The sequence below is a fragment of the Phacochoerus africanus genome, chromosome 1, assembly GCF_016906955.1.
Source record: "Phacochoerus africanus isolate WHEZ1 chromosome 1, ROS_Pafr_v1, whole genome shotgun sequence".
NCBI lineage: Eukaryota > Metazoa > Chordata > Mammalia > Artiodactyla > Suidae > Phacochoerus > Phacochoerus africanus.
The window spans coordinates 130,953,966-130,968,734 of record NC_062544.1 but is presented as its reverse complement, the minus strand read 5'-3'; the positions used below and the strand labels follow the sequence as shown (position 1 = coordinate 130,968,734).

At 39.3% G+C, this 14,769-nt stretch overlaps 1 protein-coding gene across 5 annotated transcripts in view; it reads left to right on the top strand.

The window, feature by feature from the left end:
• The window catches only part of FRMD4B (FERM domain containing 4B), a 373,580-nt gene that overhangs the window by 322,742 nt on the left and 36,069 nt on the right, over positions 1 to 14,769 (top strand). For all 5 annotated transcript variants that reach the window (XM_047779092.1, XM_047779090.1, XM_047779088.1 and 2 more), the window contains 4 exons: positions 2,783 to 2,866; positions 4,913 to 4,978; positions 7,477 to 7,534; positions 9,916 to 10,002. In XM_047779092.1, the coding sequence (XP_047635048.1) occupies positions 2,783 to 2,866; positions 4,913 to 4,978; positions 7,477 to 7,534; positions 9,916 to 10,002 (295 nt within the window). The remainder of the gene's footprint in view (positions 1 to 2,782; positions 2,867 to 4,912; positions 4,979 to 7,476; positions 7,535 to 9,915; positions 10,003 to 14,769) is intronic.

Below are 14,769 nucleotides of genomic sequence, written 5' to 3'. Positions count from 1 at the left end.
GCTATGGCATAGGCCTGCAAATGCAGCTCCAATTCTACCCCTAGACCAGGAACTTTCATATGCTACAGGTTCAGCCCTAAAAAGAAAAATTTCTCAAAAGTAATTTTCACTATGCACATTTACAACCTACCCCAGGTAGAAGACCTTATATATCTAGAAATGGTGACTAAATAAAACAATAAATTACCAAAGGTTAATCATGAAGCAGTATTCTAAATAATAATAAATGTTCTGCAGACTTTGACAGAGAACCACTTACACACAACCTAATCGGGTGACAAGAGAGAGCAATTTCTAACCCAGTGCAGTACAAAGTGGGCCAAACAAAACCTGTCTGCAGGCCATGCTTGGTTCCACAGTTTGACCTATAGCATTTGCTCTAAAAGGATTGAATGAACTCTGGGAGGAGATTGACCTTGAGCTCACTGTTTGGCCCTACAGTTGGAGCTTCATCTCTTTCAATGTCATGATTCACACTGGGGTACACTCTTGGGAAACTAATGTAAAAATGCTTAAGTGATGGATTTTGAAAGTAATCAGTTTATATTTATAAGTAGGGGTGAGCATGAAGGGAAGCTCTGCTTTGCCAGAGATGAGAATGTTCTTGCTGGTTCTCTAGGACACTGCTCTGGGAGCCTGTAGGGGAATCAGGTAATAAAATGCAGTGGAGGAGTTCCCGTCGTGGCTCAGTGGTTAACGAACCTGACTATCATCCATGAGGACTGAGTTCCATCCCTGACCTCACTCAGTGGGTTAAGGATCCAGCATTGCCATGAGCTGTGGTGTAGGTCGAAGTGCCGCTCAGATCTGGCATTGCTGTGGCTTAGGCTGGCAGCTACAGCTCCGATTGGACCCCTAGTCTGGGAACCTCCATATGCTGTGGGTGCAGCCCTAAAAAGCAAAAAAGCAAAAAAAAAAAAAATTCAGTGGTTATGGGCTTAAGCCATCAGAGCCTTCCAGCTCCTCCACATAGTAGCTATGAGACACTGAGCAAGGGACTCAGCCTCTCTAAACCTCACACTCTTATCTGTAAAGTAGGCTGGGTAATTATAGTACCAACTCATAGTAAGTGTTGTGATGGGACTTATATGAGGGAAATAATGCCCTGTAAGTTCATTTCTTGGTGCCTGGTCTTGGTAACCTCAACAAGGAGTAGCTAATGGCAAAGATACAAAGAAGTGGAGAGAAAGTAGAAAAGAGGTATCAATGTACTCTGTACGGAACACCTGTGTGATGAGGATTTTGAGTAGCTCTTTAATGCACTTATCCTAGGTTCTAACAGACCCTAGAAAGTCGTGTCTGTTTACTCAGAGACTGCCTCCTTAGATACTTGGGCCGTTAGAGAGTGTTTTCTCTCCTGTAGTACAGGACCAAATATGCCTGGGTCATATTACCTGTTCTCCCTCCTGTAAAGTTCCTTAAAAATCACACCCTCCTATTTTGACAACCAGAATTTTGCCTTTGTTTTGTTTTGTTTTCATTTTATTATTGTTTCTAATTGAGGTATAGTGGATTTAGAATAGTATATAAGTTTAAGTGTATGACATATTTAGCTGACATTTCATGTGGTACATTTTAATTCACTCATTACAAATTGAGCCGATACTTTGGGTTTCATTAGCAATGCATTCTCAAGTCATCTTTTATCCAAGTGTTTTCCACAGACGGCCACCTTAATCCATTTTATTTCAGAGTGGTAAGGAAATAATAGACATGTAATAGAAGGGTTGACATAAGTCTTTTTATTGCATTGATGTCTATTATAAAAAAAAATTGGTGTGGAGTTCCTGGCATGGCGCAGTGGAAACGAATCCGACTAGGAACCATGAGGTTGCGGGTTCCATCCCTGGCCTCACTCAGTGGGTTAAGGATCCAGCGTTGCCGTGAGCTGTGGTATAGGTCGTGGATGAGGCTCAGATGTGGCTTTGCTGTGGCTCTGGCGTAGGCCGGTGGCTACAGCTCCAATTAGACCCCTAGCCTGGGAACCTCCATATGCTGCTGGTGTGGCCCTAAAAGGACAAAAGACCAAAAAAAAAAAAAAATTGGTGATACTATGCAAATGGTTTTAAGATAACCACTCTTCCAACATAGTGAATATTATGTAGCCACTAAAGATAATTATGAGAGTGCTGTAGGAGCATGGAAAAAGTATATAATGAAATTTGAAGAATGCTATGTAAAAATAGAATATGAGGGAGCTCCCATTGTGGCTCACTAGTATCCATGAGGACGTAGGTTCTATCCCTGATCTTGCTCAGTAGGTTAAGGATTTGGCATTGCCGTGAGCTGTGGTGTAGGTCAGACACAGCTTGGATCTGGCATTGCTGTGGCTGTGGCATAGGCTGACAGCTCCAGCTCCAATTCAACCCCTAACCAGGGAATTTCCATATGCCATGGGTGCAGCCCTAAAAAGACCAAAAAAAATATATATATATATGAAATGTGCACGATTCTAGTAATAATGTAATGTGTAGTATAATTATGTAGTAAAATAGATACAAATAGGAAATAGGCAATGAAAACAGCCTGAGTTTAAGGAAAATGGGGTTATGGCAATTTAGTATTATTTTATTTCATTTTTTGGCCTTTTTAAAAACTTCAAAAATCTCATCAGATAACTTGGTTGTTTGGGGGGCTGTCTTTAGTTAAAGTTCATGGCATTTTGTATGTTGACAATGACATTTGACAGCCCTAAGTGCTGTTGTTACTTTCCAGATTTCATCTAGTGACCAGCTTGAGTAATCTTTTAGGTAACAGCGACTGTCTTTATGTTTCTTTTTAGTGATGAAAATGCCAGGAAAGATTTGAAGACACTACCCGCCTTTCCAACCAAAACCCTGCAGGAGCACCCATCCCTTGCCTACTGGTAAGCCAGGCTAAGAAGGCCAGTGACCCCATTACCATAGCCTCTATGGGGACTGAGTGTTCTTCAGGAATAAATATAAGTGAATAAAAATATCAGATTGCCCAACATGTATGTCAGACTAGTCATAAAAAAACCTTGATAATTCAATTTCAGGGTTGTGACAAAGCTCTCTGCAGATTATCGTCCCAAGACTATAATCATTTGTGAAGAATGGTCATGTGCCTTCTCATTCAAGTGCAAGAAAAGTTTGTAGAGTGTGCTTTTATGTGAATCAGGCTCAGTGTATGTGCAGTCACTGTGTAATGCAGCCTTAATCTAGTAGGGAGCAAAGCATATAAAACATGAGTTTCCTTGGGCAGAGGCGTTTCTAACAAACAGAAACAACCTGAATGCTCAGAGGTGTCCACCACAGCCTGAAATCATTGTATATTTTGAGTTGTTTTACTTGTCTGTATTTTAATGAATCCATAGTACCCTTGTCCCATGGCAGTGTTTTTTTTTAGGAAAGTACATTTTTCCCCTTGAATTACTTACATTCTTTAAATACATTTTAAATCTATTTTCCTCGGTTTAAGGCTGTGAATCCTGAAGACAGTTTTCCTTTCCAATAAAAACCTGGTTGCAAAATAAATATTCAACATGAATAGCTTTACTTTGAACATTGGAAGATTTCCCAAATAAACAGAGCGAGTGAGTACTGAGACTTTGTTGCATCCTGAGTCTGGAACCTTCTAAATGAATCATTGTTAAGTGATAGTTTCTTAAGAATAGAAAGCAAAGGCCAATTACTATTGATTATTGGTTAGATAGAGATAAAAATATTTATTCTTCTCAGTTAAACTTGAGATATGACTGACAAGCTACCAGTATGAAAGGAGGGTAGGAGTTCCCGTCATAGCTCAGTGGTTAACAGATCCGACTGGGAACCATGAGGTTGCGGGTTGGATCCCTGGCCTTGCTCAGCGGATTGAGGATCTGGCGTTGCTGTGAGCTGTGGTGTAGGTTGCAGACCCGGCTCAGATCCCGAGTTGCTGTGGCTCCAGCGTAGGCTGGCCGCTGCAGCTCCGATTAGACCCCTAGCCTGGGAACCTCCATGTGCTGTGGGAGCAGCCCTAGCAAAGGCAAAAAGACCAAAAAAAAAAAAAAAAAAAAGAAGGGTAAATACCTGAATGATGTTAGAAGTGACCAGACTTCGGCCTATTTCTCTCCTTTCTAGTCAAATAGTTTTATCCTAAGACAGTAATGAAGGGTTTTCTCCAAAGTAGTGTGTCCACAAGTAGTGACAGCAGAGTATTTTAGATTGAACATACATTCAGAAATGGTTTGAATTCTTTCTAGATCTTTCTGAACAATTTAAGGAAAATGTCTGTAATACCTAACACTTGCTATTCTCTCTAAAAACCTTTTTAATTTCCCCAGCAAGACCCTCTAACTTGCATTTTAAAAATTTATTTTGTATTTATTATATTCCATTCAGTGATGGGAAAGAATATTAGCTTCTCATTTGATGAATTGATAATATCTTTCCTTTTCTAGGAACTTACATTTTAAGATTTACATATTATATAAAATTATATAAAATCAGAGTTCCTGTCATGGCTCAGGGGTTAACGAACCTTACTAGCATCCAAGAGGATGCAGGTTCAATCCCTGGCCTCGATCAGTGGATTAAGCATCCAGCATTGCCATGAGCTGTGGTATAGGTCACAGATGCAGCTTGGATCCTGCGTTGCTGTGGCTATGGTGTAGGCTGGCGGCTGCAGCTCTGATTGGACCCCTAGCCTGGAAACCTCCGTATGCCGTGGGTGAGGCCCTAAAAGGATAAATAAATAAATAAATAAAATTATATAAAATCAAGATGAGGTAGTCAGTTGTCTGAGGTTCAGGAATCCATGTCCTACAAAAACAAAAGTCAGTCAGCTTCCATCTCCCAAACAAGTTGGTCTAGACCATCTTTCTCAAGTTTTTCAAGTAGCCACCTGAGAATGTTGACAGTATCTGTCCCTCATGTAGTCATGCTATACTTTTTATTTCCTTATTTTACAGTGAAGACAGGGTGATTGAACATTATTTGAAAATCAAAGGTCTGACTCGCGGTCAAGCAGTGGTTCAGTAAGTATCTTTTTTCCTTAAATGTAGATGTAATGTCTTCTCTTTGAAGAAGTCATCTGAGATGATTTCTGTTGTATAGTTTGTGTGCATAAAGCCCTCACCTGGTTAGGAGTATCTTACCATGAATTATAAAATGCCTTGGGTCATTCCATACATTGGTGTCACCAATTCAGGCAGGTAAGAAAAATGAGAAATATAGACTGAGTGTAGGTCAATAGGGAATGGTGGGGACTGCAGTGAACAATGTTTCTTTGTACTACCAACTACAGGGCATAATGACATATTTCTGCATTTTATTTATTTATTTATTTATTTATTTTTGGCCATTTCTTGGGCCACTCCTTCGGCATATGGAGGTTCCCAGGCTAGGGGTCGAATTGGAGCTGTCGCCATCAGCCTACACCAGAGCCACAGCAACGCAGGATCCGAGCCGCGTCTGCGACCTACACCACAGTTCATGGCAACGCCGGATCGTTAACCCACTGAGCAAGGGCAGGGATCAAACCCGCAACCTCATGGTTCCTAGTTGGATTCATTAACCACTGACCCACGACAGGAACTCCAATATTTCTGCATTTTAGAATTCTATAGTTACCATCCTTTTATTAAGAACAATTCACAAGCTACAATGAAGTTTTTAAATGATAAAAACCAAATTTATAACTTTGTAATTTTTAAATTATAAAAACAATTGGAGTGTTATTGCCATCGTAATTGTAGAATAACTTTTATGGCCATGGGAGTTTAAAAAAAAAAAAAATTCTGCTGAATATTGCTTAGAGCATCTGAGAAGTGAAATAATAGCTCCAATTAAACCCTCAGCCTGGGAACCTCCATATGCGTGGTGCAGCCCTAAAAGAACAAAAGACAAAAAAAAAGTGAAATAAGAACTTGGCGATCACTATTCACCTGTCACTGTATAGATTCCCCCCACATCTCTCCGCTTGCACTAATCTCCTCTTTATCATCTCGCACTTTCTGTGATTGTCAAGGCAGAAATCAGAAGTTGGCAGTACTGAAGTTTAATCCTTTATTTGTGCCTGTTTTCTGAACTGGGGGAAACAAAAGGGTAGGGAGAAATAACAGCTTCCCTGAAGGATTTTAAGTTAGGTTAATGAGCATATTATGAAGCATCCTTGCTTAAATGCAGCATCCTCTTACTTTTGATTGTTGTCGTTGTGGTTCCAAATAAGATACTAATTCAATAGTTGAGGCTCTGGACTGTAGAGCCAGAGCCAACTTGCTTTATGAGAATCCTGGTTGTGCAGAGTAACTGCTTCCTGACCTTGGCACATTTACCTAACTCTTTATATTCACTTAACATGTAGACCTTTTACTTTAAAAAATTATCAAATTATTGATTACAAAGTCCAGAGCAATTGTCCTTTGAAATGTTATTATGGAGTCCGCTCATAGCATACAAGAACCTCAATTTTTTGTGAGCAGAGAGGAAATCTTACACAATTTAGTTTTGTCATTCTTTGGTGGCCTGCAGTTAAGGACCTGATGTTGTCACTGCATCGGCTCAGATCACTGCTGTGGACAGGTTCGATCCCTGGCCTGGGAAATTCCCCATGCCATGGGTGCAGCCGGAAAAAAAAAGTCTTAAAAGTATACAATGGGAGTTCCCGTTGTGGCTCAGGGGTAACAAGCCCAACTAATATCCATAAGTATGTGCGTTCAATCCCTGCCCTTGCTGGGTAGGTTAAGGATCTGGCATTGCCCTGAGCTGTGGTGTGGGTCACAAATGCAGCTCGAATCTCTAGTTGCTGTGGCTGTGGTGTAGCTCCAGTAGCTACTGTAGCTCCAGTTCGATCCCTAGCCTGGGAACTACCATATGCTGCAGGTGTGGCCCTAAAAAGAAAATAAGTAAATAAATAAATAAATAAATAAATAAATAAATAAAAGGGTTTTTTTTTTTTACGTATACAATAAATACTTGTTGAATTAAAAACAACAAGAAGTAGCATCACCACTTTAATTTTGGGGGGAGGTGCTTATTTTTAAAACTCAGGTTTATGTATAGTAAAATTCAACCTTTTAATGCATATGTTTCTAAGAGGTTTGACTTATAGTTGTGTGAATTTCTAAAAGTTTACCATAATCAATATATGAAATAGCTTTATTTTTTACTTATTATAAGCGTGACCCAAAATTTGATTCTCCTTGCTTGCATCATTAGCTGCTAGTTTGAAAAATACTTGCAATTTGGGTTTATGGTGCAGTACAGTATGTTTCTAAGCCATAGAAATTTTAATATACAGAAAATAACATTTCCTGTAGCTTTCTGAAATTGAATTTTTGTTAGCAACCTCCTAACATTTGGATAAGGTATAATATATTACTCCCTAGAGTGGTTTATTCAATTTCCACTTCAGTCAAAGACATGGTTGTAATGAGGAAAGTAGATACAAATTGTGTTTCTTTAGATCTCTTTTCCCAAAAGAACCCTCTAGTTAAACTAATAAGAGGTTGTAACATTTATTCATTTTCCATAGGTATATGAAAATAGTAGAAGCTCTACCAACTTATGGAGTCCATTATTATGCAGTAAAGGTAAATACTTTTTTTTTTTTTGCTTTTTAGGGCCACACCCACGGCATGTGGAAGTTCCCAGGCTAGGGGTCGAATTGAAGCTGCGGCTGCTGGCCACAGCCACAGCAATGTAAGATCCAGGCCACGTCTGTGACCTACACCACAACTCACAGCAACACAAGATTCTTAACCCACTGAACAATGCCAAGGATCGAACCCATATCTTCATGGATACTAGTCGGGTTCGTAACCCACTGATCCGCAAAGGGAACTCCAGTAAAGGTAAATACTTTTATGTGATGAAGCTTTCATCATGCCTATGTTATGAGAGTTAGTGAACGACACCAACTTTGTAGAATCACCTGTATCGTTGTGCATATACATGCACACTATCTGTAGAAATTTCAGCATTTAGAATAGGATTGATTTTCTTTAAAAAAAAAAATAAAGATTATGTCTTTTCATTTTTAGCAAATTATAAAGCATATAATTTTTGCAAACTACTGCTGTGGTTATTAGCCCTAAGATATTCAGGTCATTCTCTTTTGGCACAACTATTCTTTTAGCTACTTTTGCTGATTTTTCTTTTTTCCAATTGTGTATCTCTCTATTGCTGCTAGATATTCATTTGACAGTGCCTTTGTATGAGAATCATGCAGTCTTCAATATCATTTCAGCAACTCCATAAGATCCTCAAGTTTTTATAGGACTTGCAATACCAATTTTTTTTTTTTTTTTTGGCCATGCCCATGGCATGCAGAAGTTCCCAGGCCAGGCATTGAACCCGTGCCATAGCAATGATCCTTGCCACAGCAGTGACAATGCCAGGTCCTTAACTGCTAGGCCACCAGGGAACTCCTTGCAATACTAATTTTCAGTTGATATGTTTTATATTTGTGTGGTATTTTCAGATGTTTATACATAGGGAGAGATTGACTAAGAAATATTTTGAGATAGTAAAGGATAAAGCAATTTTTTAAGAAGGGAGTCTTATTTGAAAGAACAATAGGAGTTCCCATTGTGGCTCAGTGGTTAGCGAATCAGACTAGGAACCATGAGGTTCCAGGTTCGAACCCTGGCCTTGCTCAATGTGTTAAGGATCCCAAGTTGCTGTGAGCTGTGGTGTAGGTCGCAGATGCAGCTTGGATCCTGCGTTGCTGTGGCCCTGGTGTAGGCTGGTGGCTACAGCTCGGATTAGACCCCCTAGCCTGGAAACCTCCACATGCTGTGGGAGTGGCCCAAGAAAAAAGTCAAAAAGATGAAAAAAGAAGAAGAAGAAGAAGAATTTTATACTTGATTGAGCTTGAGTGACTTTTTCAAGTTCCAACAATGTTTTGTTTTGTTTTGTCTTTTTGTCTTTTCTAGGGCCGAACCCAGGGCATACGGAGGTTCCCAGGCTAGGGGTCTAATCAGAGCTGTAGCCGCCGGCCTACACCAGAGCCACAGCAACATGGGATCCAAGCCTCATCTGCAACCTACACCACAGCTCACGACAACGCTGGATCCTCAACCCACTGAGCGAGGCCAACAATTGGGCATACAACCTCGTGGTTCCTAGTTGGATTCATTAACCACTGACCTACAATGGGAAATCCAAATTCTGACAATGTTTGCAGCTCAAAATGGTAGAGAATTGGATAATAAATACCTGCATAATGAGGACACCTTGTACTAAGAAAATGTACTGATTCCACTTTAATTCCTCCTAGTTCTTAGTTTGTTTGCACGTGGGTACATGTTTAAATCCATTTTTCTTCCCCTATGTCACTAGATCCCTTTCTTTGGCAAGACCTAAAAGACGAATTTATGAAAAAAAAAAAAAAAACCCTCCCCTCCCCATGTGTACTTCAAAGTCATTATCCAAGATCCTGTCTTTGAATCATAAAGTTCTCCAAAAGAGTTTTGTTGTATTCTCATGTACATTGTTAAGTATATTATAAACAGTAGGATTTGGAACCACTTTCCTCATCTTTGTGATTCCTTGGAAACTTCCCTGACCTTTAAAGCTAGTTACTAATCAAAAGAACAAAGAGCTTTATTCCTTTTTTCTTTCTTCTTCTTCTTTTTTAAATGGATAACCGGTTTTGTACTCTGGATTAATTCCTGGTTGAACTGCTTACATTTTATTTCTTCTCTCCAACTTAAACAGTTTAATCAGAACAGTAATGTTTCTTTCTTTTTGATGGTATTAATAGTATTGTTTGTTTTCTTATAGATCTTTTTTGAAAAAAACTCTAAGAAAGCATTTTAATAAGAAGTTAGGATTTTAAATAGTATTGTTTACCGAGACAAAATTATTTTGACTTGCTGATACATGTTAAAAAATGAAATTGGTAGATACTACTGCTTCTCTAGAAGACTTAGCAATTAGGTCTTGGTTCTCATGCTTTCCCATCTTCCAGGATAAACAAGGGCTACCTTGGTGGCTTGGAATCAGCTATAAAGGAATTGGCCAGTATGATTTACAAGATAAAGTGAAACCTCGAAAAGTAAGTATGAGTCATTTCAGACACTTATGAGAACATTGAACTGTTCTAGATCTGAAAACATCACTTTAAAGAGCACCAAACAATCTTGGGTAAAGAACTTCTGATTAGTGAAGTTATAGGTTTAGAGAAGACTCAAGTTAAATGTAAAATACTTTTGGGGGGGGGGGCTGCATTTGCAATATGTGGAAGTTCCCGGGCTAGGGATCAAACCTGTGCCATAGCAGCAATCCAAGCCACAGTAGTGGCAACACCAGATCCCTAACCCAATGCACCACGAGGAAACATTGTAAAATATTTTTTTATCACTTACTCATGCACCATGCACACAGCAGTTCCACATCTGATTATTTATCCTAAGGAAATAAAATTATGCACAAAGATTTAACTACAAGGATATTGATTATAACATAGTTTAGAAGCACATACAATTTGTTTTCTATTTTAAGTTAGTATGAACATGATGATGCCATGTGTTTAATAAATTTTATATGTATATATAAAATATATACATACATACATATGCGTACATATACGTATTTACATTGGTTGGATAGACAAAGGGGTGGATTATAAAGACGTAAGCCAAAATTTTGGGTGTTGGTTACCTCTCAATGGTTTGGTTATAAGTAATCTTTCTGCCACTGCTGCTGTTTTTGCTTATCTTTGTTTCACAATTTTCTACATTCAACATTTCTACTTTTTGTCAAGGAAAGTAAGTTATTTGCTGTTGATTAAAGGGTCACACTATCAGGTTTGGATTTTCCGGAGCTACTAAGTTACATTCTTTGCAGTTTGATTATGAGGTTGTTCCTCTGGGCCAAGCAGAAATATACAATATATTTTTGCCTCTATAAGAATTGATGAGTCCATGTAGATAACCATCTAGCTGCCCTGGCCTACTCAGTACTGTAATGACATAAAAGCTTAACGTCTCTTGGTTGGTTTTGCCACCCTTGCTGCACTCTGTTGCCATCCCTGGGAGTCACAGCAGTGAAACAATGGCCTATAATAACAGACTGTGGTCAGGCTGCCTGCCCTATCACACCCCGACATCACTTAAATAGCTCCTGTCACTCCCGTATGTCTCTGGCTTTAATGGGTACTAGAAAAACAGCCCCATCTTTCATAAAGTCAGGCCTTGTCACAGTACCACATGTTGTTGATCTTCTTTTTTTCATTTATTATTATTAAAGTATGGGAGCTCCTGTGGCGATGCAGCAGAAATTAATCTGACTAATATCCATGAGGACGCAGGCTCGATCCCTGGCCTCGCTCAGTGGGTCAGGTATTCGGTGTTGCCCTGAACGTGGTGTAGGTCACAGATGCGGCTCAGATCCTACGTTGCTATGATTCGACCCCTAGTTTGGGAACTTCCATATGCCAAGGGTGTGGCCCCAAAAAGCGATAAATAAATAAATAAGTGTAGTTGACTTACAGTGTTGTGGCAATTTCTGCTCTACAGCAAAGTAACCCAGTCATACATATATATGTATTCTTTTGTTGTATTATTTTCCATCATGGTCTTTCCCAGGAGATTGGATATAGTTCCCTGTGCTCTACAGTAGAACCCCATTGCTTATCCATTCTAAATGAAATAGTTTGCATCTACCAACCCCAAACTCCCAGTCCATCCCACTCCCTCCCCACCCGCTCTTGATCTTCTAAGTGTCCTTTAAGCTTCAACCAGCGCTTACAACCTTCCTCTGAGTTTAGAGAATAAGTAAAGCTACCCTTTTCTCTGCATTTTATGGTCGTAAAACTGGCACAGAAAACGTGAAATAGTGTCACCCAGGGCAAACCACAGCCCCTTTTGAATGCCTATCCTGGACTCTGTAATTTTAGCACAGTGACCCAGATCACTTGAAGTAAGGAATACTTAACTTCCAGGAAGAATATGAGTAATATTGGTTGTATTTGAAAATTTGTTTCTAAGATCAAATTTCTAATAATGTCAGAAATGAGGGACATAGCAATTTTTTCTTTTGCTTTTTTTTAGTGCCGCACATGAAGCATATGGAAGTTCCCAGGCTGGGGGTCGAATCAGAGCTGAAGTTATGGGCCATAGCAATGCCAGATCCAAGGCATGTCTGTAGCCTACACCACAGCTCACAGCAATGCCGAATCCCCAACCCACTGAGTGAGGCCAGGCATCAAAACTGCCTCCTTGGAGTTCCCGTCGTGGCTCAGTGGTTAACGAATCCGACTAGGAACCATGAGGTTGCAGGTTCAATCCCTGGCTTTGCTCAGTGGGTTAAGGATCCCGAGTTGCCATGAGCTGTGGTGTAGGTTGCAGATGCGACTTGGATCCCGAGTTGCTGTGGCTCTGGCGTAGGCCTGTGGCGACAGCTCCAATTAGACCCCTAGCCTGGGAACCTCCATATGCCACGTAGTGGCCCTAGAAAATTCAAAAAGACAAAACAAAACAAAAAAAACTGCCTCCTCATGGATACTAGTTGGGTTAATTTATGCTGTGCTGCAATGGGAACTCCCTCAAATATTTTTCAAAATCATTTTTATTTCCAGTTATATCTTCAATTTTTTACCAAAAGTTTTAAATATTCATTGTAAAAGAACCTACCCCCTAAAAAAAGCAAATGCTATGGAAACATGTCAATTGAGACAGGAAGTCCTTCAGTCCCCACCCCACTCCTGTGATAATCACTGTCCAGGGAATGATCCTTGTTCATTTAGGCTTTGTCACTGTATATACTAAGCTTTTCCAAAGAGAAAGAAATCTTACTATGTATACTGTTCCATATAATGTCATATTTTTCCAAGTCACTTATGAGACAGATCTCTCTTTCCTTTTTAAAGCTGTCTAGTACTCCATGATTTAGAAATACGTAATTTTTAACCACTTCTCTTTTTAAAAATTTTTAACTAAATTATAGTTGATTTACAATGTTGTGTCAATTTCTGCTACACAGCAGAGTGACCCAGTCACATATATATAAATATATAACATATTTTTCTCTCATATTATCTTCTATCATGTTCTATCACAAGGAATTGGATATAGTTCCCTGTGCTATGCAGTAGGACCTGTTTGCTTGTCCATCCTAGTTTGCACCTACTAACCTCAATAATAATAATAATAGTTTGCATCTACTAAGCCCAAGATCCCAGTCCACCCCACCCTTTCCCCCTCCCCCTTGGCAACCACAAGTCTGTTCTCCATGTCTGTGAGTCTGTTTTTGTACTGTAGGTAGGTTCAATTGTGCCACACTTTAGATTCCAGACGTAAGTGATGTCATATGTTATTTGTCTTTCTCTTTCAGGCTTACTTCACTTAGTATGAGAATCTCTAGGTACATTCATGTTGTTGCAAATTGCATTATTTTGTTCTTTTTATGGCTGATTAGTATTCCATTGTGTATATATACTACATCTTCTTAATCCAATCATCTGCGATGGACATTGAGATTGTTTCCATGTCTTTAACCACTTCTCTCTTGATAGACAATTGGGCTGTTTCCATTACAAGGAGGATTGCTCAGAGCATGATTAATTTCGGCCAAGGCAAATAACTAGCCCCTAGTTTATCTATTTTATAAAATCAAATTATTGCCTCTCATGTTTTCTTCAGGTAGATGTTACTTCTGTGATTTTTTTTTTTTTGGTAATTTATTTTTCCCTTGAATTTTACTTTAAGAATAACATTTCTTAAAATTGGTTTTTCTGAATCTTGCATGTAACATATAACTTAAATCGACTCACTAGTAATTTCTTAGTGAATGTGGCTTGATAAAATTGAGATTCTCACAGACTCTGAATACATCTACTAAAAGCAACTGGGCTTTCTTCCAAAATATTGGTGAATCAGAATCTGCACAGTAAATATTGCTGTTAATTTCTCTCAGTTGCTTATGACTCACAGGCTTTGCTTACCATTCACAGTTTCATAGAAATTGGTAAATACCGTCTGACACCGATAATAATCAGTTTTGCTTGTTCATTTCAGAGTCTAGACAAGGGTCAGAAGCCACTTCCTTTTTTCACTTTGCAGAGTTTTCCTATTTCCAAGATGTGTCCTTCAGTTTGAAAAGGGCCATAAACAGACCATCTGGTGTCATCACTCTTTTACTTTCTCTTTCTTGATTATTTTAGCAGGTGTCCACTCTGTACCATTGTTTAACTCCTCCTGACTTCTTCTGTTAGACCTGACAATGAATTTTGTTTCTGTATCTCTGTTTCCATGTCCAGACAACTTAAGGGTTTCATTAGCAGAAGGATGTTCTAAACTCCTTGTCTTGGTTCACTTGGCCCAAATGAAGGAATACATAATTTAAAGAACTGTGAGTGCTGACATATAAAAGGAGGCTCACGCTTCAGCTGTTTGCATGGACCTTGCTCCAGAAAGTTACCAGTGGCCAGGCAGTAATGAAGGTCATATTGGCAAATTGGAATGAAACAAAGGCTGGAATGGGAAGCCATGTAGATACTCAGCCTCTTTAAGCCACATGCCTGCTTGTGTTCTAATTATGGTGATTAAAAACAGGCCAGAAGGAGGAAGATTTGCCAATAATAAGATGTCAAAAGGCTGTTTTGAGAAAGGGTTGGTCCAAGATCTACAAGCTGAGGCCTTCTGTCCTTTCCACATAATATCTATTAGCTATAGCTACTGAATGTTGGGGACTGTGTGTGTTCTACCTCTCAGAATACCCAGCACAGGCTCTTCATGTATATTGCCTGTAAGGCTTTTGCCAGTTGGGGGTGGGGGTAGGGGGCAGTCTGGGGGGAGTTAATTTGTTTGCAATCTGTAATATG